General features: G+C 40.5%; 2 protein-coding genes across 2 annotated transcripts in view; both read right to left on the bottom strand.

Moving 5' to 3' along the window:
- Positions 1 to 481: 481 nt before the first annotated feature.
- Positions 482 to 18393, bottom strand: ALKBH3 (alkB homolog 3, alpha-ketoglutarate dependent dioxygenase). Its single transcript, XM_038137148.1, has 9 exons — positions 18270 to 18393; positions 16870 to 16982; positions 15690 to 15724; positions 14778 to 14825; positions 13100 to 13203; positions 11810 to 11898; positions 8667 to 8876; positions 2191 to 2289; positions 482 to 1663 (listed from the first exon to the last, which is right to left on the bottom strand). Exons 1-9 carry the CDS (start codon positions 18337 to 18339, stop codon positions 1571 to 1573), a joined length of 861 nt encoding a protein of 286 aa, XP_037993076.1. The 5' UTR covers positions 18340 to 18393; the 3' UTR covers positions 482 to 1570.
- A 1307-nt stretch (positions 18394 to 19700) lies between these two features.
- Positions 19701 to 26847, bottom strand: part of HSD17B12 (hydroxysteroid 17-beta dehydrogenase 12) — an 83976-nt gene continuing 76829 nt past the window's right edge. Inside the window, 2 exon segments of the mRNA XM_038137147.1 lie at positions 19701 to 21397; positions 21558 to 21707. Of these exon segments, the coding sequence (XP_037993075.1) occupies positions 21293 to 21397; positions 21558 to 21707 (255 nt within the window). The 3' untranslated portion in view covers positions 19701 to 21292.

Genomic DNA, 26847 nt, shown 5'->3' with positions numbered 1-26847 from the left:
TAAAGGACACCCACTCTCTGTCAGGAGTGCCAAACCTGGACACACATACAGGGATGTGCACAAAACTCCAATGACTCAAAGAAAGTAAACACGAAAGTAAGTGTCTGCCTCCTTCAACTCTGATTCCCGTGAAATACATCACAGAGCAAATGATTCAAATGCAAGGAAATAACATTAAAAACACTCCAAAAACATTTCTGTACAAATTGGGATGAAAGTGAAGACATCATTAGATAACAAAGTTAAGTTTTCTAGTATCATTCATTAATTTTAGAAGAATCATGTATGGTTTAGGTAGAGAAGCTGTTTCTAGGAAATGATTCTGCCCAATTTCTACAGAGAATGAAATGGCTCAACATTTATGTCCTTTATGTCACCAATAACATTAAAACACAGGCATAACTGAGTATTAATAACTTGACTGCTCTCACCAAATAAGAACTTAAACCCCAACAAATGCTGGCTAAGAAAATACAGATATTTTCCCAACCCCAATTTATTCTTACAGTGAACATGGACATTAGCTTGTTTAACAAAGCTAACATGTTACAAGGCATAGGATATTTACCTGTGCTTAGATCCTACTGCAGGCAGGCACTGAAGATGGACCAAACCTATGATTTGATCCTGTACAGTGATGATATTTAACTGCAGTAAGAACTTAATCACACAGGCAGCACTCCTGACTTAACACCCAGACTGCAGTCATGACCCCACTGCTTCCCAGCAGCAGGTGAGTTGCAGGAGGCAAACCTGAAGGATTCCAGCAAGCCAGCCTGATATCTGGTCTGAGGTGCTGACTGCTGATCTGTGGCAGCAGAGACTCAAGAGATAAGAGAGGCTCAGGAGAGATACTCTTTATTGCAATATGCACTGACCCAGAAGCAGGGTCATCAGATGTCTCTGTTGCTTGCCTTTGCCTTGTCCTGTCTACAGGGATAAACAGTTAGGATAAAGTCTGACCACAGAGTGCATGGCAGAAGAGAGCCTTGACCCTCTGTTCCACTATAAACCAGTATAATTCAAGTCATTATTTAAGTTATGAAACTGATTGCTTAACTGGAAAAGACTCTGCAACCTAGAGATGAAAAGCAGTGCACGGCCCTTTGGTGAAATGAGTAATACCCAGAGATCATCCCCAAGTGCAGCTTTCTCATTTCTGTACAGACACACAGAGGTGGCTTTACACCACAGAATCCCATCTTGTCATTACTTCTAACAGAGATCACAACTTGGGAGTAAAGGAGAGACCAGACAAGGGGCAAACTATGTGCTCACTGAATCTGTCTGCTCCAGTTGGGACCTCTCCCATCTTTGACCTGCTTTGTGCTCTTTTAAGAATAATCACTGCTCACAAACTTAAAGCTTGTGATTTAGTATCATCTAATAACATATAATTTCTGTCCACATAACACAGGCAGCTTCTGATGGCCAAAGGACTTCATAATATCAACTCTTTTCCCCATGACTTCAAGGAATCCTGTTTCTGCAAGGCTTCCTTTAAATCTGTAGCAATGTAAGGCTCTAGATCTGCTGTGGGTGTATATCCAACAATGTCCAAAGTGGCTCTTCACTTCCAAACTCCATCAGGTTCTGGATAAATGATCCTAAATGTCAAGTTTATTCGTTCATCTCTAGAATGATACTCCTTAGGCACTCGATGCTGTAAGCGGCATTAGGGGAAAAAAGAAAAAAAAGGCATGAGCTCGTGCATTTAAAATACAGGTAATCAAACAATGACTAAAACCTTCATTTCCTGTGATGGCTTTTTATTATTCATATTTTTAAACACTTAGGTAAGGTAAAAAAATAAGGTTCTGACTGCTCATGGCCACTGAAAACAAGAAGTCTTTGTACATTACTGTAGAATTCTTAAATTAAATTACAACTTTTCGATATTCTAAATTTCTACATTGATTTTGTTCTTTTCACTGCAGGCTACAACCTTCATCGCTGAACTTTAATGCTGGAACATCTGAACTGATTCCTACTGCATTACTTGGCACATGAAAGCAAACCCATTGTTTCTGTGGGTGCTTTCAAATTCTGAGGCAGAAAGTAATACTAATGTCTTGGAAAACAATTGTGCCACTGGAAGTAGAATACCCCATACCTTCATGGGAGTGCCTCAGCATATCTGGACAACTGCACTGCAAGTAAAACACATAAACAGTGTCAAGGGGTTCTTACCTGCCAATCCTCCTGCGTGGCTCCTTCCATCACCAACAGACTCCCGTGATCAAGTGGGATTCTAAGTCTTTCCACGTAAGTATAGTCTCCATCCTCTTCCTAAAAAGAAACATCAGACACTGAAGAAGCAGGCATGTGCATTTGCTAGAAAACCAGTGCTTTACAGCAGAGCTTAAAAAGCCTGTGAGGGAGGAGGCTCTTCCAAGATCAAGAAGTCTAAGTAAACCTCTCTGTATCTGTATTTCATATAAAGTCCAAGAGCCAAGCATTTTAATGATGAAAAGAAGCCACTGTATCTCACTGGCTGGATGTCACAGGTAAAGTTCAACAACTAGCTCCCGTATTTAGAGCAAAATTGTGGAGTGAGGCTGCAAACCTTGAGGAAACATCTTAAACAGTTCAGTGTGGAGACATGCTGCAATAGCCACCCTAGATTCCAACAGTCAACTGCTTCATCAAAAGTAACATCTTCCTGCTATTCTGAATTTCTCTTGTTACAACATTACAAGCCGCTATGGCACTAGCTGCTGGAAGAAGAGTTTTTCTTATTAAAAAAAAAATCTCCTTTTCCTATAATATCTGGTAAAACAAGTTGTCTTAATCACCACTAAGCAAAACAGAATGCTAGACTAAAAGACAAATAATTTGCAAACTTTTGTGGAGCCTTTAGATTACGTGCAACTATTTTAAAACTCAAATATAAGAACTAGACATAGTGACACACCCCAGCACGTGGTCTCACACACGCCACATTGAGTAGGAGCAGCAACTCTCTATTGCTTTGCACTATCCTTTCCAACTTTAAATCAGATTTATACACTGCTCAGTGTGTAGTAGTCCAGCTTGAAGGAGGTTTGTCCTTATAAAAGTTCACAGCTTGCTGAAAAGCTCAAAATAATAAGGTAGAGTGACAAACACTGGGAAAATTTTGTCCTAAACTAAAACAGAGTTTGATTTTCAGAAAACACAACTAGGAGTGTGTGTGTGTGTTTATAAATAAGATGCAGAGAGAAAGAGGACTGCGCTTCCTAAAATGCAAGGAGCTTGGTTGGTATCAAGTCAGTATCAAGAAACATTTCCTTATCATTGGTGGAAACAAGCAAAAAATTTCAAAAATAGGTATTACAACCATGACTGCTGAGGAAAAGCATAGAAATATCACTGCATACGTATTTTCTATTTCAGAGGATTACATCATTTCACTCTGTGACAGACAACAGTGGGCTTATTTTTATCCCTTGCTCATCTTAATTAAAAAGGAATTCTGCTAAGATAAATGATTTAAGAGAAAACATCCTTCAGGCTTAGAAAAGTCAGTACATAAAACCAGCAACTACTTTCTGGTTTAAATGGGACATCTCTGAACTCCATTTTACTTAGAAAAAGAGTTATTTATGTCATTTTGCTTTGCAAAGCTAGTGAAGTTAAACAACAAGTTTTTACTTTCTTATGTGTCATTACTGCCAACCAAAGCTCCTTTCAGAACTTTTATTCCTAGAGCTGATGTCAGACATACAGAAAACTCACTTGACTTTCAGAGGTCAAGAAGTTTAGGAAGGACATTTATTTTTGGCAACAAAGGTGGAAAAGACTTTCTGGTAACAAACTTGGAAAGTGCATCAGATGACTTCTTTATGTTCACTTTGTAACTCTATGTACCACAAAACCACCTGCTTACAAAAACAAGTATATTAAAGCAACTGTTCTGCTTTTTAATGTATTAGAATTTTCATAATCTTGAGTTACACATTCAATACAACCCAAGCTTTACATTATCCAAGTACACTGGCTAAACTTCGTTAAAAAATCCTTAATTACATTAACTACAGTTAATAACTAAGGAAAGCTCAGTGTGATTTGATGGGAAGCTGTGAACACAAAATCTGTAAGAATTCCTGGACACCATCAAGGCTGTTTTGTTGAAATGCTATCAAAATCAAAAAGGGAAAAGATCTAGTATAAATCTATATAAATCATCCAAGTTTCTTTCTTAAGTCTCAGGAAAGTTTATTGCTATAGTGGTAGGAAATGGTTTCTGGACAGTGTAGAGGAATCTTCTATTATAAGGAAAAGTAAATGGAAACAGCCTGTAGAAGAATATAAAATAATAATGCACTTATACAGGCAAATGATGCAAAATCATTTTCAATTGCAAAAGTCAGTATTTTTCATGGAGAACACTGGCTTCTAGTCTTCTGCTTCACCTGTTTACCTATTACCAAGAGAATCATCCTTACAAAAGTTCCAAAGATTTCATCTTGATTGTATCCCTGTTTTCCAGTATACATCTCTAGCACCAGCTGTGTAAACATCCTCCTCCACAACAAAGTAATCTCACCTACCAATACTTCTGCATTTAACATGATTATTTCCACTGTCCTCAGTCCTGCAGCTGAGCACTCCCTTCTTCCTCTCTCTTTGTCTATAGCTTCTCAAGCCCTGCCAATATTGGTGGACAACGCCTCCTCCTCCTCTGCAGCCAGCACTGTCTGTGAGTCGCTTTGATGCCAACCTAAAAGTTCAATTCGCTTCATCTCGATCTGAATCTCTGCTTCTACCATGCTCCAGATAGTCATCTTCAACTAGGTCTGGTGTAACACAAAGGGATATTTTTCTGCTGTTTCCAGAAGTACTAGGAGATCTTTACCTTCTGCTAGGAAAAAAGGACTGTGCTTCAGGGATTCATTTGAAGGACAGACATATCTCAAGGCTGACTCTCTGAACACCAGGAACATTCTGCTATTGTCCAACAGGTGTGAAGCTCCCTTCCTTCCCAGCAGCCATCAGTTGCCTTGGTTATAGATGGAAGAAGAGCAAGCTGACAGCTGGCTTTCTAACTCCTTCCACAGTTCACGTGGCCATTTGCTGGATGACCACCCAGTTGGTCCCTATGGCACCCACCTCCCCCTCTGCCACAGGGCACCTCCCAGTGGAAGGTGGGGCATCAGGTATCACCCTTCCCCCCATAGTAGCATTCCCCACCCAGCTTCCAGGAGGACACAATCAGATAACCTGGCACTGTCTCAGAGGTGAGCAGTGAACAAGCAATAGTAAAAAATGGTAGTGAGGCTGTATCAGAAACACCCATCCCACAGAGGGAAATCAATTCCTCTTGGTTGGGAGGATGAAGTCATGTCCAAGTGGGCCTGGGGGCTGTGTGGGGAATGGCAGCAGGTCACAGTGCCACAGTGGTGACACTCAGGCTGTAAGCAAGCACAAGAGGACTCACTGACTCAACCAATAACTGTGTGAACTGCGTATGAATCACAGCTCTAAAGCAAAGCATTTGTCTCCTGATTTCAGTGTAGGCAGGAGCTACAATGATGGGGGCAGGGGGAACAAGAAAGCAGGAGCAAGGGTAAAATAATTTACTGGAACTGGAAGAAGAAAACAGAAGAAACCACACCACTGTAGACTTTTAACTATGAAGTAGGCATCCAAAAAACCCTAGAAACCATTTAAAGCAAAGGAAAAATACCAGCTGCTATCATGTAATTGGTCCAAATAAACAGAAGAGGCTATATTTAGAAAAAAAGAATGCTTAAAAATTCCAGCAGGCAAAATAAAACTGTTTCTGGAGTCACGTTAATTCCCATGAAGTCTCCTTATTCCAGTGAGGAATTTACACCTGAAATGTATTTGCAGCTTTTTTAACATGCACAGGGCTGAAATCCTGGTAAGAATTATTTCTACTTACCCATAAAGGCTGCTCGTTTAAGAAGATACAAAGAGTCTATGCATGTCTCTACACTCCTTTACCCTCTATTATATGATGAAAACTTATCCAGTACAGTGCTCACCAAAAAGAAAAACAGAGGACTGAACCTTTCCTTACCCTCACCTTAGAACAATTTTCAGGATGATAAAAAAAACCACTTAAACCTAAGTAACATTTTTTTTTCATTTTTGCCGAGTGAAAAAAGATTTCAGATGGTGTGATTGTTTCAGAGGGACTTACATAAATACTTCCAAATTACTAACAGACAATTGTCAAAATTCACATAAACATGCACAGAAAATGTAACCCATCAACACTACTGGTCATCTTTTCAGTTAGAGAAACAGGATTTTATTCACTATCAGGTTCATCCACATTTCAAGACACGATCGAGAAATATATATCTGTAGAGATACCAGCACGAATTGAAGTCTCTGAAGGTTCTGATCTAGCACTCTTCAACTGCCCTTCAAGCTGTGACCTCACTTGTGGTACATACAGTTTTGTACTCAATGCATGGTCCCACACAGGAAACCACATTTTTTCCTAGGACCATGCATCCACAGTGATGTTCTACCATAAGTGATGTTCTCATCTTGTATGTTCATTATATCTTTCATCTCAAAATATTTAAAAGCACTTACAAGAACAGAGGGAAACGAAGGTCTTTGAAACCCTAAAATTGGAAATAGCACAGTGCTGGCCCTCAAAGAGGTTTAATTTTGGGAGGAAAAGGATTTACTTTCTGTTTCCTTCCTCAATGAAGACTAACTCTAGAAAACCCAATGTACTGATACTGGCTGATACTGAAACCAGGGAGAGCCTGAATGCCTGTGATGACTGTTAATCTGAATTCCTTTTCCCTAGATTACATTCCTCTTCCTGTAACTTGCTTTTTAACAAAGGAATGATCAAACTTCAAAGATCTACAACCAGTTTTAACGTTCTCTTAATGAAAGAGAGAACACTACAGTACAATGGGGTATGAAAATTATTTCTTTGGTACAGCCTGAAAGGTTGCAATTTCCATCAGAGCCTCTTGTAACTCCCACTTGGCGAAGCATCTATTGTCAAAGGATGCTCTGAGGAAACTTAAGTCTTTGGGAATGTGCAAAGAATACACGTGTGCCATGTAATTATTAAGTATGAATTCCCTTAGGCACAGGACACGCTTAACAGCAACTATTTCAAAGACCTGCACATGAGGATTCTACCTCAGAAAAAAGGTATGTCACTTGCAAAAGGAATAAACTTCACAGCTACCAAGACTCAGCTAGTCAGAAATATCAGGTCAAAGGTGTTAAAAAAATGAGGAGAGCTTGAGGGACACATCTACAGAAAACCACCCATCTCTGGAAGGGAAGAAATCATGCAGTACAGCCCAAACAAGGCAGTCAAGTACAAATGGCATAGACTGAATTTCCCCTTTGCTAATAGTGGGTGTCTTTTCAGAAAATCTATAAAAAGGCATCTTACTCAAGAACTAGGATTGATTTTTAAGACATAAAGTGCAAAGTTTATACTGAAGTTTAAGCGTATTTTATTCTGATTCTGTTCTGATTGATAGGGAACACAGGCACTTCTAAAATGAATCCAAGCACCATTTACAGTTTTCTAGAGGAATAAACTTTCCAGCTGACATTTTATTATCAACACAGCATCAGGGATACTTACTCATGCTATGCTCACTGACATAATAGACTGGTTATGTGATCTCATACTCAGGGACCAAGATTAAATTCACTTCAGGCAACAAAGAATTTACAAATTGGAGATTTGGTGAAAACTACAAACTATTTGTTTTCTGGTTCAATTTCTGACCTTTGCTGTTCAGACTAGGTGACCCAAGGTGACTCTTGATGGGCAGGCTTCAGTATGTCAGCATTGAGTTTTCCTGTAGGCTGGTAATCACCTCTGCTTTCTGTACTACCTACTCAGAATAAATAGCAACACCAGCAGCTAGCAAACTTCCTTCCAAAGTTGTCAAAGACTGCACAAGCAGAAAATTCATCTGAAACAGGACACCCTAAAATAAGGCCTGTATTCTCAACACATGTGAATCCTTTACTTGGATAAATACGAACTGCAAAGTTTAAGCTGGCTTATAAACAAAGCATTCTCAAGCACAGCACTTTATCTACAAAGAGTATTCACCACTGAATCACCAATTAACTCCCAAAAGGATATTCCACAGGTCTCCTTATCAAAGCAGAGGATCTCTGTTTAGCCTGTATGATGTGACAGCTTCCATGGCATTTCATGGAAAAGAAATGAGCTTCTTCCCCTTGTACACTGCCCCTCAATCTGAATACACACACGTCAAAATGCAAACACTGAGGATTTTTACTTACAAGAGCAGTCAGAACTACTCTTCACCCCATGTACACTCTGCATTACATAACATTGTCCTGAGTTTAAGAAAATGCAACTCTTTGATTCATTTGCACAGTGTAAGTGAACTTCCAGCATCACTGATCTCACTTTAAGCACCAGGAAGGGCCCTTATCTGGGCAGATAAAAATCCAAATCACTGCAGCACTACACTACACTGCTGCACATTATTAGAGTGCTCCCATCCTCAGAATGTCATGGTCTATGAGAGAGATTTCTTGAGCCCTACGCTTACTTATCCACAGAACTTTCCAAGCTGTGCTTTCATTCACTTTGACATGCTTTACTAATTAGGTTTTCTTAAACGGGAAAACCAATAAACACATTAGTAGCTATAAGAGTCTCTCGGTGGGGTATGAACACTCACAGGGGAAGGTTTTTTCCTCATTTCAAAGGTCCGAGTAGCACCAAAGCTGAGTGAAGCAATGACAGGATTTTTTCCCAGCGACGGCTCGTTGTCACTGTGCCAGTCCACACTGTCCTTCTCATTTCGGTAGAGGTTGCAGAGAAGAGAGTTGAAGGTGTGGCCAGTGAACTCCTCGATGCGCTCCTTCAGCACGGTCAGCAGAGGATGCCACTGCAATCAGCACAGAGGCAAATCTAAATGCCACGAACGTAGGCCAGGGGCAGGTAATGCAAGACAGAAGGCAAAAACCACTAAGATACAAAATATTCTGCACTTTAATCACAATAAACTTAAAATCAAACAAATTACAGCAATTCTGATGATATTTTTAGTAGAGCAGAGGAATGGGCTGGGCTTTCTGCAAAACACACACAGGTTACCCATCAGTCAGTACTAAATCACCTCTTAAAACTCTGAAGCCAGGCTGCCTTTCATACTAATAGAGGGAATCAGTGACTAAATGACACTGCTCTCAGTTGCCTGCAGCTGTTGACAGAGAACAAGAGGAAATGGTTGGCATAACACAGCCCTCTGTCCCCACTCTGTTAATACAGCTTGTTGAGCTCAACTCATCACCTCCTGGGGTCTTGACTTCGACATTGTAACTCTTCAGTGGGTCACAAAACCAATGGCCCTGGATTTCATCCTTCCCTTTGCTAACATCTTGCTGAGCCCACAGCCCAGGGGAGCTCTGTACATTCCATTACAACTCAGTCCAGTTATTTAATGTTATGAAGTTACATCATGACTTTCATCTGTCAGAGTGCTTTTAAGAACTTCACAAATACATAAAGAAAAAAAAAAAAAAGCCAAAGCAATGTAGGCCAGAATTTTTGCCTATTATATAAGCAGAAACAGAGAGCAAGAGAGGATAACAAACTGATTCCAAATCTCTCAGTGCACCACTGACAGAAGAAGCAACAGACACCTGGGAATATTTTCTAGTGTCCATCTCTAATAAGCAAGGCTGCACTACCTTCTTTCCAAGCTTCCCTGTGTTTAACAGGTATTTAACTTATTGGTTACACTGCAGGGACCCAACATACCATCTTTCTCTAATGGGGTATTTCTAGCTAAGTCATGCCTTCAACAATTAAGCATCTAAGCATCATGTGAGTAATTAATTCTAGGTAAACACAGCTTGCAGTTATGGAACATGTTGGGAAAGCAGTAATATCACCCAAAAAAAGTTTGCTTTGCAACTGGGCTGCCTGAATGTGCAGAGGAGTCCAACACGAATTACTGAGAGCACTTTTCAGGGACCAACCAAGACTAGATTTCTTCAACTACCATCACAGAAATATGTATTACTAAAATGTTACCATACAGCGAATTTTACAATGTAATTGAAAGCCCACTACAGACCTGCAGGAGTGGAAGTAGTTCTGTTGAAACAACTCTATCACTGTTTACAGAGAAACATTTTCTAATAGCAAAAATCATTGAGGCACAAACACTGGATTATATCTAGAAGTGCTGCAATCACACCAATTCTTACCAAACAAAAAAGGAGGGGCTAATTAGTAATTAGCTACAAAGGTAATTACTCCTACAGATCAAGTGTTTAAGGGAGTAATCAGTTTTGGCTAAGCTGTGCACTAAATTACATTTTACTCAGGATATTTTTGTGCTAGAAATCCTATTCTAGAGGTAGGGACTGTACTCTTTACATCTTACTTTATCTCCACTTTTCTAAGCTGCAGGTACTCCCACCTGCACAGCTGTGTGAAATCCCAGTGTCCCTGTGCAGTGTACCCACAGATCTGCCTACGGGCAGCTTCCAGCCAGGGAAGGGCTGGTTTCCAGCTATGCAATTTCTCCAGTGCATCTCACTTTTTGCTTGAGTTTCTTCCTCTCAGTAAAAAGCAGAAATGTTCTGGAATAAAAGACAGAATCACAGCCCGAGTGACTCATTTAGGCCTTGTACCTTTTGGATGAGAGAAACAAGCCAGTGGCTCAATGAGTGCTAACTCAGAACTTGATGCAAACTAAAATGAAACCTTGAATTCAGGGTATATGGGCTCTATCCAATCTCTGAACAGCAAAGGATTTCACAACAGGCAGTTCTAAACTGGATTTAAATCATTAGAGTACAACAGAATGATTTTGTGAGGGCACTTCCAATCCCTAAAGCCATTCAGCTTTCAGAAAGCCCATTTAAAATAGGATTTCACAAATGAGTACCAAAGAAATGCTTGTTTTTCCCCCACAAGTTCCACAGACCATAGAATTTTTAACTACAGTATTTTTGAGACTACAAAATCTTCACAACTCATCATGTTAAATAGTGCCTTTCCATCTCTTCCCAAATATGCCACTTTGGCAGCAGTTCTGGGACTTGGGACACTTTTCTCTCAAGCTATCCAGCTTTCAACAGTGACACCTAATTACTGCTGTGGAAATTTTAAACAAAGCAATACCAAGAGACAAGCTGATGGGACAACAGGCTGAGAGAGAGAGAGAGAGAGAGAGAGAGAGTGGGGGAGGGAGAGAAAACATGAACAAAACATCACTGAATCACTCAGAAGGTTTTTAACTCTTCCAAAACAGTGTGTGAAATTACATGCTACAATCTGGAGTTGCTGAGCAGATGAGCTGCTCAGCAGCCCACAGATGTGTGAATTTCATAGCATCCACACAGGAATCAAAATATGGCTAAACTTTCATTTAAGCACTATTGAACCTAAGTGTTTCTGAAAGTAACTGTTTCAGTAATTGGTAACACTCTATCTTTACAACAAAAAAATCAGTATGATTGTGAGCAGTACAATCCCCCATACAAATATGCTTGGAGATAAGTCACACAGACCAATTCAGAGTTTTGTACAAAGCTACAGCAACCCAAAGCAAAACTTGAAACTCCAGAGTAGTAACCTCCTTTCAGCAACATTTGGCAACTAAATCACACTGCTCTCAGCCAACTCACTCAAAGTGTATTGTATAAAACTGACCACATTCCAGTACAATCTGCCGCTGATCACAAATGAAATGCTAACAGATTCTCTAGATAACTAGAACAGAGGATAGAGGGAATTTTTGTCTCTTGATCTCTGCAAAGGATTTCTCTGTAGACAATAATAAAACACATACAAACACATACATACATTTGGATTTGGCTGCATTGTTATCCTGGAGTATGTGTAAGGAAGTTCCCCATACCAGGATGTAAGCCGTGGTTCCTCAAAAGATACTTCTGAAAAAAACAGGAAGACTTTCTCAGTTGCCTTATCAGAGGATTTGAAAATGGAAAGAGGATGCAAATCTGCCAAGAAACTTAATCAAAAAGGGACTGTCCATTCACCTAAAGTTAAAAGGCAGTCCCTAAAATCCTCAGCTTTACATAAAGAACTCAAATGAAGGAATTAAATTATTCAAAATCAGGTGTGCATCTGCAGGAGGAATTACCTTGCCAAAATCTTGGAAACATATCAATTTTCTTACCCCTAAATGCCAGACATAGCAGGGACTGATGAGTTAAAGATAGCAAATGAAACTGAAATTTTATCTTGTTTTACGTTCACTTGGTTCTGGTGCCCAATGTGCTAGTATAAGTTGCAAGATGCAGAGGGATTCACTGGAAAGTATGAAGCAGAAAGGACTGTAGCATCCTTGGGACATTAGAGAAACAAAATGTAGCAAGGCTGGACACAGTATTTTGTCAAATGTGTGCGTGCTCTGTGGTATAACACAAACATCACATTAAAAATACTTTCGGCTTCTGAAAAGACCTCTTGGCAACTATTTCTCATGCTTGACAGGTAGCATTCTCTATTATACTGTCCCTTTACTGCCAGCCAAGAAACACACATGTTGAAGACATTTTCCAGCCCCATCCAGTAACTACTCTGATACATTACCTTACATCAGTTCCTGGCTGAAAGTGAAATTTAGCTAGAACAGGTGCCCCTTAGTGAACAAACCCAGAATAGCAGCCTCTTCACTTACTGCATATTGGAACTAATAACTAAAGCCAAAGGAAAAGGAACATGCTCAGCTGGGATTTTCAGTAAAAGAGGGAAAAAATATACCTCATGAAAGAAACCCTCAAGAACACAGTCTTTAAGCATTGCTGGGAGATTGTATGATGGTGGCCAGGCTAAACCTTAAAAAATGAGTGAGAAAAAGAACTGGAAATGACAGAAGAAACCGAAAAATTCCAAGATTTTTAAGACAGGCAATTCTAATTTGGAAAGATCTCATTTAGTTGGCAATAGTAACATGATACTAGAGATTGAAAAGTAAACTGCAGTAGTCTTCTGATATGCATGGAAAACCTGCACGGAAACTTGAAGAAGTGGTAACACTGAAAATGAAAACCAATTCTAAACAGTGCACAGATTCTGGTATGGAACTGACCTGTGAATGACCTGAAAAGGTGGTCACACACTCCTTACCCTGCCTGATGTGAGTTCGCTGACCCCAGGGTATGTCTTGGAGGAGTTGCTCAAACATCCAGTCTGCTTGTTCTGAGTCAATAAAGCCAGGAATCAAATGAATCCTAAGGATGAAAAACAAAAACGGAAGGAATAAACACTTCTATATCTGCTTTGGGAAATTATTTTCCTTTCCAGGATTCCCAAAGGAGTTAGAAATGGCTGTAATGCATCATGTCAAAAGTCAAAGCCCGGTATCCTGTTTCTGACCACAGCCAAAAGCAAGCAGGAAGGAAAGTACAGAAGGGCTCCTGTTGAGTCTTACCCAATGAATGTAACTTCTTTTCAAAACTCATAAAAACATATGATAACCAGCAACATACCATGAATTCCAGAATCAGCCATATGCTGTGAAAAATGGTATCCTTCTGCTTGTTATTAACTTCACATCTGATAAATCAGATACACCTGATTATGGCAATCCAATCAAAATTAAGTAAATAATTGTCCTTTATTCACCATCTCCACATCACTTAGAATTTGATAGCCCTTTATCCCTACTGCCATTCCTGTTCTCTTTTTCAAAGCATAAGGAAAAGTATTTAGCATAAGGACAGTATTTAATGTCTCCTATTTTTCATTTCCATATGTTTATCTATTATATTGATTGGACCAACAGTCACCCAAGAATTACAGCCACTGCTGTGGGCTGCATAGTAGGAATGCTGCCAACAGCAGTTTACTCTCACAAGTATTTCATGTCCCAAAGATGTCACAGTCAGAGTATATAGTAAAGGTGTTAAAAAAAGATGCAAATCTGATTATTAACTTTCCAGAAATATATATATTCCATCAGTGTATTATGAAAACAAACTCCAGAAAATGCCAAGCTGACTGTGTATCTTGTCTCTTTTCAGCTAGTCAGAGCTTCTACTTTTCAAAACACTTTAAAGATTTATTTGCATCTTCAGATGAAACTAAGATGAATGCACAAAAATAAAATAATACAATAATCAGAAGAAATTATATAAATGCACAAAAAATTACTATGTCCTTGGCATTTTTTCCCACTATTAATAAAAAACTATCAAATTCAGAAGAAGAGGATTAATACTGATATTGCAGCTAAGTCAGCAAGATAAAATGCATTGTAGTTAGTAGGAATCACAGAACAAGTAGGTTTTGTTTTGAAGTGTCCTGAAGCTGAAATAAATAAGGCGTGGCATATAAGCACAAGGGACAATGCTGAGGTTATCACAATTGTCTAAAGTTAAATGCTTTCATTAGATTTATTGAAAACAATTCCAATTTACAGCTACAAGTTTTGGGCTGTTTTTAACTGTACAACAGACATCACACGCTTGCTAACACAGGAATACCGATCCAAATTTGCATCAGCAACTTACTGTGAATCATGACACAAATGGACACAGCCCCTTGTCCTTATTTTGGAAAGAGCACCGGATGCAGTACACACCACATGTCAAGAGGTTTCTTTTTCTTCTCTTCAGTGCTGCTCAGAACCATCTCAGTCCCTGTTATGTGTCACTCAAAAGTATTTCCAGAAGTACTCTAAGCAGATGATGCACAGGAAGTGCCATGTGCAGCTGCTGAAGTCAAAACCCTCTGCAGAGACTGGACTTCAGAAAGCTGAGTATCTCACATTACTCTAAAAGCAAATAACATTTCATCCACTTACCTAGAAGTGCCAGTTGGTCCCTTGCTGAGCTCATACACACCAGGCTTGCTGAGGATATAGAAAGTAAAGAGCCATCAGAAAGACAAACAAGAAATTATCATAGACTGAGCAGCACAGACTAGAATTGCTGTAGGCCTGGACTAGGGAAAGTTTTCTTTAAAAGAGAAAACAAAGTTAGAAAAGGGAAGAAATAATGTTCTGGACATAAAGGTCAGAGTAAGGCATGCAGCAAGGCGTGCTACAGAAGTAAATGAGTTTGTGTGTACTTCCTGTCCCTCCCTTGATCAGAGGCTCAGTTTTAGGGCTCAGAAAAAAATAAAAGAGGGATGTCACAGGGAACCTAAGGGAGATAACCATCCATGACTGCACTCAGATCACTGTGTTTGCATCTATAGGCACATTGAGAAAGAAAATTCTACCAAGACAGCCAAACTGAACCAAGCTGGATTTTCAGTATCTCCAACTCCACCACACACCACCACACTTTGTCACGCTTCATGCCAAAGTCATCGTGGGAAGATCCCCATTTCAACACACAGGGTGACATCCCCAGCTTCACTGTGAAACCTGCTATGAGCTACTTCTCTGAGCCCTGGAAAGAAGCTGCCATGCCACTATATTTCTGGTATACTCCACAGTAAGTAATTTCTAGCATAGTTTACTATGTGACTGTCCCAGGAAAACGTACACTGCTAACCAAAGGAGACATACTGGCAATTGTGCTGAACCAGAATGTTCAACTGATCATGATTACTGGCTTCCCAGCTATACAAATGGCATAAAAATCAGTTACCAGACTTGGGCTCTCCGGATAACACATTCAGCTCATGACAAAAGGGTTAGAAGTCCACAATTTCTACTCTTACCGACCACGACCCAGAAAAAGCACAGAGAAATCAGCAGGGTACTCACTCTATCACACCTGCCTCAGGAACTCTGCGCTCCACCTGAAAGGGAATGAGACAGTACACAGTGAATATTAAAGCATCTGGCACTCTCCAGTCAAACATCATCTCTAGTGACTCTGTGTAGCCACACACTGATAAGCCAGTGAGAAAAACACACCTCAGGGCAAGAGGGAAGTAGTAACGGCTCAGCCACTCCCTCCTCATCCCAGAAACTCTCAAATGCAGCTACCACTGCGGGCTGGTTTTTAGCCATCAACTGCCCCCTAAAGGACACTGATTTCTAAATTATTTAGACATCACAATACTTGATATTTATCAACTGCAATCAAGAAAATTCTTCTTTTTATATTTATAAAAATATCCTTACGTAAGGAAAAATTCAGAACAACCCTTAGAAACATGAACAAACTGCAGGCCTCAGTCAAATGAGCAAAACACGAAAGATCAGACACAGCATGAGCTTCCACTCTAAACCTGTCTGCACAGCTGAGATAGCTGTGTTTTGTTAAGAGACAGAGTAGTTTAATCCAGCCTTGGCTATCATTCTGGTTGTCTAAGGGATTTATGCTTCTCTTCTCTGAGCTCAGTGGAGTTCTGATTTGCAAGGAGTTACTGCATTGAGCCAACAAGAGCATCAAAATACAGTACTATATAGATAGCAGGTCTCTGCCACAGGGGAAAGAGAATCTTCCCAGGCCATCTTCAGTGCTTCCAAGCCTAGATGACAGCCTTTCAAATAGGTCTAGCTTAGAAAGAAGTGCTCATGATTATTTTTTTCCTCAAGCAAGGAAGTTCCCATGTGCTGCACAGAGCACAGTATTCTTCATCAGCTGATGGGACATAAAGTCTACAAAACAAATACCATGCTCTTCCCCTTTAACAAGTTAAGGTATCCCACCTGAGGAAAACAAGAAGAGCTCAAACGTGCTTAGGACATTGCAGACTGAATATTTAGTAGAACATATTCTTTTGGCTCTCTACAAAAGAGTAGTTGTGAAAAGGCTGAACAGAGAGACCATAACTTTCTGTTTGCCATACACACAAAACAATTACCAACTCCACTCAGCAAAATCTCAAAGCTCAGCTCACATTTTAAACAATGAACTCTATTCTCAAATAATTGTTACCTATCATATGAAGTTTTATAACAGATGAGATTCTGCTGGTTACCCTGTAAGTTTTACCTCTGATGGCTTTTCAAAGACAAATTGCTTTTGAGTGTGAGGCTGATCTTTCTGTCTCCATGCTGGTCTCGCTCCTGCAAGGGCAAGGCTGCTGGCCACAGGTGCCTTAGGTGCTAAAACAAAGAAAGAAGGAAGAAAAGATCACATGAATTGAATATCACCATACTAAAAAATATAGTTAGGAAAAACTTATGGAATCATTCCTTGGAGTATTCTCCTATGCTTGGCAGAGACTTCAGGAAATTGCCAAACCTAAGAGTTAAAATTGCACAGGAACTGACATATATATATATATATATATATACATATATATATATATATATATATATACATACATATTTCTTATTCATAGATAAACAAAACTGAAAACATACTTTTATCTGAAAGGATGACATGTATAACTTTTCAATACTAAAATAAACACCTATCACACACCAGCAGAAACTGCTCCATGCAGCTAAGCTGCTTCCCTCTATATTCCTTTCCTTAGGAAAAAAAATAAATATAAGAAAAACACTTCTATTAAAACAGATTTTTTAAACCAGGGAGAAAAGTGGAAAAGCAACTTTGGCACACCACTTCAGGTGTTTTATTTATACTTGCAAACTGGCTTTAAAATGGGCATGAAACACTAGGTCTTCACTCTGCATAATTCAAACAATGGGGAACTGTTTTTAAATCCCCTGAGGAACAGTGAAACGTACCTGTGACAGAAAATTGAGGCCACAAGCACAAGTCCAAACAGCTGGCTGTTCTCTTTCATGACTAAAAAAAAAATCAGCTTGCCTAGGATGCTCAGTCTGCAGAGATATGGGAGCTTTATGGAAACTATAATCAGGTGAGTGGAAAACGTTTCGAGCGTGTTCACAAAAACAAACCAGTCCCTCCTGCAAGACTGGAAACCTTGAAAGTGCCCCTCTGCCTCTGCACTCTACGGTTTCAGCGTTCGCTAAAAAGCCGTGATGTTAACTCCATCCCCTTCCACTACTTCTTTGTTTTACAATGTTTTCCCCCTGAAAATACGAAGGCGCATGATGCGTTTTATGGATAAGAAGCGGCTGACTGTTCTATTTGGTCTCGTTCGAGCTGCCGGAGATGCGACCGAGGCGCTCACCTCAACGCGCGCCAGCAGCACCCCGCGCTCCGCAGCCCACACCGCCGCACCTGCGGCACACGCGCACACTTCACTAACAGCTGGGTTCGAGCACCTGCGCTCAGTCCCCCACGGGAACGGGGAAACGGGGAAACGGGGCCGGGCCTCGGGGCCGCGCAGGGCGGTCGGAAAGTGCAGCCGGAGACCGGCCCCGCTGCCTGCCGCTTGCCCCGTCGCGCCCAGGACGGCAGCGGAGCAGTCCCGGCCGTCGGCAAGGAAGGGAAGGGCGGCTGTGGGCGCTCCTTACCTGCGGGCCGCCCCGCCGGGGCGCCGGCCCAGCCGCCCTGCACCCGGGCCCGCTGCCGCCGGTCCGCCATGCCGGGCCCAGGCCCCGAGCCCCGCCCGCGCCTGGGCCCGGCCGCGGCTCCGCCCGCACGCGGGGGCAGGGCTGCCATTAAAGGCGCCTGAGCCCGGGCACCGGCGGCGCACAACCCGCCTCCCGCCCGGCCTGGCCCGCTCCAACCGGGGAGGAAAAGGCACTCCAGCTCTTGAATGGCGCCGGTAAGAAAAACATTCCTGGAACCAGCAAGGGACGGCACCGATGGGACCAGAAACCCCCTCCTATTTTCTCACAGGTGCCCAGGGTGGCCCCAAGGACGTGGACAGCTATAAAATAGACATTACCTCTATCACTGAGGTGAAAAGTGAAAGTAAAATTGTAGTGTAAGTAAAATTTAGGTAAAAAATTAGTTTAGTGACGCCCTGCTGCAGCTTGGAAAATAGAATACCTCAGGGCATGAGAGCGGCAACCCAACCTGCAGCCTGATACCACGTGAAAAGGTACCAAGGGCTCTGTGCCAGTTGGATGTGCATACTGTTCCCTCTGCCATACCTTTCTGGAGACCTTCAGTAGTTAGAAAATTGTTATTTGGAAATAATTATTTATTAATAGCTTAACAGCTCTAATAAAATTTGTATTCTGCTTATTTAAAGTATCAGCACTGTAAAATCATAGAATACCTGAATTGGAAGGGATCCACAAAAATCATCTTAAGTTCAGCTACTGGCCTTGCACAAGACAGCCCCAAAAATCACACCATGTGCTTTTCGAGAGTGTTGGCCAAACACTTCCTGAACTCTGTCAGGCTTGGTGCCATGATTCCCTGGAGAACTTGTTCCAGTGCCCAAACATCATCAGGGTGAAGAACCTTTTCCTAGCATCCAGCCCAAACCTCCCTCACTCAGCTTCATGCTGTTCCCTTGGTTTCACAGAGATCAGTGTCTGCCACTCCACGTCCCCTTGTGAGGCGCACCACGATGAGATCTTCCTATCAGTCTCCTCCGGGCTGAACAAACCAAGTCACCTCAAACTGCTCTTCACAAGGCTTCTCCTCCAGGCCCTTCACCATCTTCATAGTCGTCCTCTGGACACTCTTCAATAGCTTTGTATCTTTCTGATATTGTGGCACTCAAAACTACACAGAAAGTATTCAAGGTAAGGCCACACCAGTGCAGAGCAGAGCAGGAGAGTCACCTACCTCAACTGGCCAGAGATGCTGTGCCTAAAGCACTCCAGATAGGGAGTAGATGACAGGCAGGAAAACAAATTAATATAAGCATTGGTTTAGGCATGTAAAAGTAGAGTAATTTTCATTGTTATTACTCACAATAAAGGACAATCAGACACTTGAATGTACCCACTAACATTTTTATAAGAAAAGCTGAACACATTAAAGACTCAAGAGTAATTTCCGTTTTATTTGTTTTACAAAGTCAAAAACATACAGATTTTTTAGTCCAATGCTTTCACATCAGATCCAGAGCAAACCAAATCACGTGCTCTTAGAGAACTAATACCACCAACTTCACCATCCCTGTTCCAAAAAATTAAGAAAACTATGGGATAGGATCTGCATCTCAGATTTGATCAGCACCATTGCATCGGTATTCAGGTTTTTTCAATGTACAGAAATGTTAGCCCCAAATCATGTCTCAGTGCAACACATCTTACTTCAAAATCAGAGCTTGAAATTATTCTTTGAAGGACAGAAAAAAAACCTCCCCTCTTCAACCATAGGAAATCACCACAGAAAGCAGTGGTAGCTGCTTGCAATTTCATTTGCCTCGCAAGTTTTATACATTTTATGTTTATAAAAAGGAATGTTAGAAACCAAAATCTTTAATAAAGAGTATGTAAATACAACAGCAGTGCAGACTTCTCATGTACTCTGATCCCTGTGTCCAGGAGTTAGGTAACTTGAGCCTCATAAGAGCATTCCACTTTGGAACAGAACCATGAAAAAAATCAGTTAATTTTAATGCAATTAAATTAAAACTGTTCTACTCTTTAAGACATTTCCTTGTTCTCATTTTTAAAGCCATCTAAATATTCAGGAGTCACATTTCAAAGGACCTCACCAGAAAGACAGACTGATACATAACTTCAAAAAGAATTTAACCACCGTTACTAACAAGGAGAGTAACTCATTTCAAGCTCTGCATTTAAAGTACCCATAATCTTTTACATAGCAACCAGCATGTAACATGTAACTTGTGACAATTATCTACATTGTGTTATCACCACCTATTACAAAGAACAGGCACTGAACTTTTAAAAATGTTATTACAAATCATGAAGATTACATATTACTGAAAAGTTAGAATCCATATTCAAGACCCAAGATTTTAAATGCTTTTTGCAATGTTACTTTATGTATATATTTATAGATGAGCTATTACACTTATTTTGGTTCTTGGCCCATTTCCCTCAAGTTCATAACCAACAAATCACACTGGACCACAAAAGCAGGGGAGCACTCATGAGCTGACTGATAATGCAGAATTCCTTGCAAGTATCCAAAACCTGAGCTTCAAGAGGTCAATACTCTGGAAATAGTACTAGGTTACCTTTTTAAATTATTATGCTCCCTTTCCTCTCCTGCCCACCTGTCCGGGAATATATGAGAGCTACTTTTTTTCTGCCCTTCACCCATGAATACAGTAAGAGATATGATGGACACTATATAACCAAGATGCTCCTCAACAGCGTGATGTCTGATCAAGTCCATGAAAGTATTTCGTAAAGCACAATGCAATTTTAGTTCAAAGCACTTCCCCCCTCCTAATATCTATAAACAAATAAACCCTATTTTTCAATCAATATTAGAAGTCAGCAGTCTTGTTTCATCTGTATCCTCAAAACAAGACTGTTCTCTTGTTAGAAAGCACACCTACGATTGGAGATGTTTAAAACATTAGGTCTACTTGATGTTGCAGCATGGTGTGGAACTTGCAGGAGTCCCAGGTTCCCAAGATCAAGTTGCTTCCCAATTACTTCTCCTTCATTTTTTTAAAATAACGAGCCCGTATTTGTTTGTTTGTTTTCATGATTAAGTTAATGGCAGTAGATGTAGGTAGAAGAGAGATGACCCATCCCTAAAAAAAAAACAAAAACAAAACAAGAAGAAAACAAATCCAATTAAAATAAAAGGAGGGGGTGAGGTCTCAGCATTTTATAACCTGTACTAATTACTCTTTTTTTCCATAATAAGCACAAAGTACATTTCAGATCCTTACATTTTCCAAGGTGACTTACCATGAGTGCATGAGGTAGGTACCCATTGGTCTGGGACTGCAGGCCCACCGTGCCCAAGGCAGCTCTGACATACGTTTCAGGACTGGGCTTATCAAGGGTTGCCTTGCGGATTTTGGACATTTTTGTTGCCACATAGTATGGTAGAACACTCTGCACACAGGAAAATTCATGTTAAGCAGGGAATGCTTTCAAGATAACTTACAGATCCATCAAGGACCTAAAGTAACTGGAAATTAGATAATTGAATTCTAGCTTAAGCCAGCCTTATTTTCAGTTCTAAGATCACAATGGGATCCCAATACAAGATCAAGAACTTTTTGATCAGATAACACATGGGTCATATTTGGACATAGCTCAGTTGTCTCCTGACAGCCAACATCACCAGCTGAAGCCCTAGAAAAAACACTCTTGCAAGCATAGGGTCGAAAAGCCATTCTTACAATTTGCCTTGTAAGTACAAAACTTCATTCCAGCTGTTTAATAGAAAATGCTGTACTGTTGTTTCTCTGTAGTAGCCCCCCAGTTTGCTTAGGAAGGAGGTGCAGAACCCAAGACAGGAAATTTCACAGCAAAAGCTCCTCAGTTTGGCACCTGTACAAAGGCAAGAGGAGGAAGGAGAAAAGAAGAAAAGAAGTCCAGAGACTTGCAACATGGAGCTTGTAGCTCCACAGCAGGGCTTAGAGGACAGAGGAGAATATTAGTACCAGAGTGAAAGGACAGAAGGAAGGATCAAGAAACAGAGGACAGTTAATGAGCTTTTATAACCATGTCTGGAAGCAAAACAGAAAAGTGATGCTGGGTCCCAGAACTGTTTGTAGTGGAGAAACAAGAGGAAGCAGCATAGATATATGTTGATGGAGGGATGCTGATAACACAAAGGCATGTACGCCATGGTAGGGCAAGATAGACCTAAGGATCCTATCCAAGAGGATACAAAACCTCATTGCACTTAGCCCAACCTCATGCTGCTGGAGAAGGAAAGGGAAATGCACATGTACTTGTACAGTAGGAAGCAATATTCTTTCCTCCTTGTCATGGTTTTGGCAATGCTTTCAACTTGTCCTCAATTTTTGCCTCTAAAAAGGTAGTCAAAAAAGCCCTGGTCTACAGCCCTGAAACAGATATTAAACATACTATAACGTAAGACACCTAGAGAGGTTGGAACTTCATCACCACTTTGACAAGGACCTCCTAAGACACCGACAGTGGCTCTAGCAGTGACTCAATACACCCATCCACTACTGCCCATCTAGTGAGTGCTCCCACCTTAACAGCAAGTGCCTGAGAGCGTGTCCACTTCTGCTAATTCATCTCCAAATGAGAATACCATCTCAAAAAAGAGTCCATTTGGGCAAATTACAGTTCGTAAACCTGCTTCCCCATGTTAGTCTCTTAAAGAACAACCACACATGCCTGAACTCAGAAACATCTGCTGCTGCTCTCAGCAGCACAGCAGGGAAAGGACCCCTTCAGTTCTCATTGAGCGTGTATCCATGCCACAGCTGTGCACATTTCAACAGAAATTTTACCACCACAAACAAGAAACATTGGTATGTCTGCTCATTCCTTCACCTGGGAACATGAAAACTGTGCCCTTCTGTCTATAAATAGGACTTTCAATAATATACTACATGAGTCCACTTTCCAATGGGAAGGAAAAACATGGAGACCTAAACTTCAGAAGTGAAAGCAGCTACCATTGCCTTTAAAGTCACCAAAAGCTACAAATGCTTGCATAAGAAAATGACTCATTCTGCGACCATAGCAGCATAGCTACCTCATTTCAGCTCCAGAATGTGAACTACCTTTCAGATTACATATCTAAGCTGAATCTCTAGTTTGATGTTTTAAAAAGTTAAAATTTTAAGTTTCTTATTCACCACCAAATTATTTCTGCAACATCCCCACCAAGAAAGGCGCAGTAGATATTATCTATTCTCCTTCTCTGCTCAAAACAGACTTCAGAAGCAAACTGCATTACCCAGTTACACCACTGGATAGCATGAAGGGGCCAACAATTGTGCATGAGGATACTCGAAAAAGCAAGCATATGGTAGCACTACTGGATTGATCCACAGACTTCAAGGCACATAGAAACATGGGGTTACACTCCAACATTTTTTTTTCTCCCAGATGCACTCCAGAAAACAAAAAGGCAGGTACTTAATTTCAGATATGTTAGATTTACCATCTTTGTAGTAACTGGACCTTCTTTAAATCGATACCAAGAGACCTGCTGAATCTCTTTAGTTTTTTCCCCTTCTTCCTTCCCACAAGGAATTCAGAGATTCATGAACTGTATCTAAAACAGGCATAACAGATAAAAAAAAATTCACTCCTTAAAGCCTTTCAGCATTTTATATTCAGACAGATATAACCCATATTACCTGGGCAAATAACTCTCCTTATTCAGGGAAAGCTTAGCTTGCACTATAGTTTCAAAACATGCTTTAAAAATAGCTTATGTCAGAACAATGTGTCTTGCTCACTTAAAACATTTGCTACTGCTTATAGCTCTGATGCTTATTAAAAATGGCTCACACTCAAAATTGGGTTCTTGAATATTATTTAGATGTAAGAAGTCAGATCTCAAGATCTGAATAGTCAAGTCGTAAGTCCTCCAAAGTCAGAACAGCTTGTTTACACAATTTTATCACTTTTTTTTACCTTAATTTTAAAAAAGTAAAAAGACCTGAACTCTCTGATGTTGCCAAATAAGTTTCCGTCCCTTTCCAATGTGGGAAAAAGAACAGTGGGGAACATAAAAGGGAAACGGAAGAGTTACATCAACCAAAGCTGATCTGTATAGAAAGCTATACAGCAAATCTAAAAAGCTTTTGGAAGAAGGAAGGGAATGCCACTAGACATCACTTTGGTGACAGCACACTTTTGTGAATAACTGGAGATAGAGCTGGGCCTGTTGAGTGTTGTGAAAAGGAAGCTGGTGGTGACATCTTACCCAAAATTATTTCAATGGTAGTTATGAAGATAAGAGCCAAACTCCTCTTGGCAATGCCTGATCAAATGACAAGAGGGACAACTGTCAATTTCGGCTGTGGACTGTCAGACTGAACATTAGGGAAGAAAGTCTTTTTACTAGGAGAGCGATATAAAATTCAAACAGACTGTCCAGAGAGCTCACAGCACCCTTGCCCTAGAAGGTTTCCAGGATTTAGCTGGATAAAGCTACAATTATCCCATGACCTAGTGCCAGCAAAAATCCCACCGCTAATTGCTAGGCAATCCAGCTGCTGGGAGAGCAGGAGGTTAGGGTAGGAAACTTTCTGGTAATCATTTTCATAATTTTGTGGTCTAGTATTTTATGTAGTGAATACAATAAAAGAAAACAGATAGTGCAAGTTTCTACCACTATACTTTCGCTATGCATATTAATGGTGTACAGAGGGACAATGCCAATAACTAGCTTAAGTTTAAAATGAGAATAAAAGAAAGGGTCAAAGAACCAACCAATATTTCTAGACATATTAAAAGAGCAAAAATTTCATAAGTCTGCAGAAATCTTCCAAGGGGAGATCTTTCTGAAAGTCTTGAGAAAAATCATTGTCACCTTCTCCCTTGTTTCTTTTCTTTTGCCTTTTTTGCCCATGTAAACATGCACGAAGTTTTAACCTATGCTATTACTGTGCTGCTTCTGAAATATTAAGCAGACCTATCAGCCAGAAGAGTATATTTTTAATCCAAAGATGGTTACTCTGCAACAAAAGCACAATCTAAACTAAGCTTCCACAGATGGTAATCCACTTCAGCAAGCCACATCCTTGAGGCTGATATGAAGAAACTGATAAAATCCCTCCAGCACTTTGTTTCTGCTTTTCACACAGTGGTACTCTGCAGGTATTGCATGGCAGAAGTTAACTGGTTTCAATGACGATGATCTAGCTGGAAGGGCAAGTCTGGAATTAAAAGTGTAATGCTTCTGAAGGTTATAGAGATCTACTTCGAAAAAATCTAAGAGGGATGTAATCTTCCTTAGGGACTGAAGGAGACAGGTCAGCTAGTCTTCACAGGAAGGTACTTGTAATATTCATTAGTGGCTTATAGTGACTTAGGCTGAAACAAGAGGACAAGGACATGAACCTGCAACAAAATTAGCATAACAAATTGAAGCTGTGACAGCTATTGATAATCAGACCCACATAACTCAATGGCAATTCACTGTCTGTATTTGCGGGATAAAAAGCAGTGCTGTCAGGAATTCAGCATCCTAAGCCAACACTAGAGTCACAAAAAGACACTTTACCACAACCTGTGAAGCTTTGTACAGGAAAACATAACTGTAGATACAAAAAGTTAGATTTAATTCTTCATTTGTCTGTAATCCTAAAAAGTTAGACATCAAAAACCCTTTTCCTTGCTTTGCTATACTCAAAAGCTAGAAAACCTTTCCTATACTATGTACATTGATATTGTGCTTAATGCATTTAGCCATGCATAAGTTACTGAGGTATTTACCTTTACAGTCTCAACAGGTACTCCTCCATAGTCATCAACAAACAGTTCCTGCTCCTCCTTCATTCTCCTCTCAAACTGCTAAGAGTGCTACTTAGACAAAATCCGGGGAGGAGGAGAAGGCTGCACATAGAAACAACACATCCCAAAGACATAACACTTGTTTCTCCTGCCAGCATCTGTACCTAAGCACCCTCACACTGAAGTAACTTATGAGCAGCTATGCCAAAGAAAACACCAGAAAACAGAGGTTAGATGTGGGACCACAACACAGGCCCCAAAAAATTCACACCATCTTTATTGTCAGTAAAGCTGTGTGTTGAAGGGGCCTATGGCTCAGTTTGTAGACAGACTTCAGCAGGAAGGAAGTCCACCCTGAAAACTTGATATTATTGATGTAGGAAAGGGCAATACTCTACCAGTTCTTTGAGTCGCATTTTGAGACCGTGATGTGACAGACTTAAGAGAGGGCTGCATTGCATGTAGATGAAAATTATTGAAGAACAGCTGTCTGATAGTGGAGCTGAATCTGCTAGTAATACAATTTGAAAGAGGAGGTAGAAGTACTCAAGCAGGGCAGAAGTGGTGAGAAAGCTGTAAGAACCTTGGCCATGTGGTAACCATTGACCCATTGCAGGACAGTTTGGAGCTGTGAGAAGAGAAAGTAACAAGCAGACATGAAACACTGAAAGTTATTCCAGCTAAATCCACTTCAAGAATTGAAATGACCCTGTATGCTGAACCCTTCAAAATGACCCTGTATGCTGAACATGTTCAGAATGCTATCTTTTTATGCATCCTCCATTGCTGCACACTGGTT

The sequence above is a fragment of the Motacilla alba genome, chromosome 5 (assembly GCF_015832195.1).
Source record: "Motacilla alba alba isolate MOTALB_02 chromosome 5, Motacilla_alba_V1.0_pri, whole genome shotgun sequence".
NCBI lineage: Eukaryota > Metazoa > Chordata > Aves > Passeriformes > Motacillidae > Motacilla > Motacilla alba.
This window is presented reverse-complemented; position numbering and strand designations above follow the sequence as displayed.

What these genes read in the sequence shown, in the direction of transcription:
- ALKBH3 (XM_038137148.1), bottom strand. Translation starts at nt 18,339, where the DNA reads ATGGCGGACCGGCGGCAGCGGGCCCGGGTGCAGGGCGGCTGGGCCGGC. An exon ending in TCTTTGAAAAGCCATCAGAG is followed by an intron (nt 15,725 to 16,869) that starts GTAAAACTTACA and finishes ATTCCCTTTCAG; the next exon opens with GTGGAGCGCAGAGTTCCTGA. An exon ending in CCACGCAGGAGGATTGGCAG is followed by an intron (nt 1,664 to 2,190) that starts GTAAGAACCCCT and finishes TGCCGCTTACAG; the next exon opens with CATCGAGTGCCTAAGGAGTA.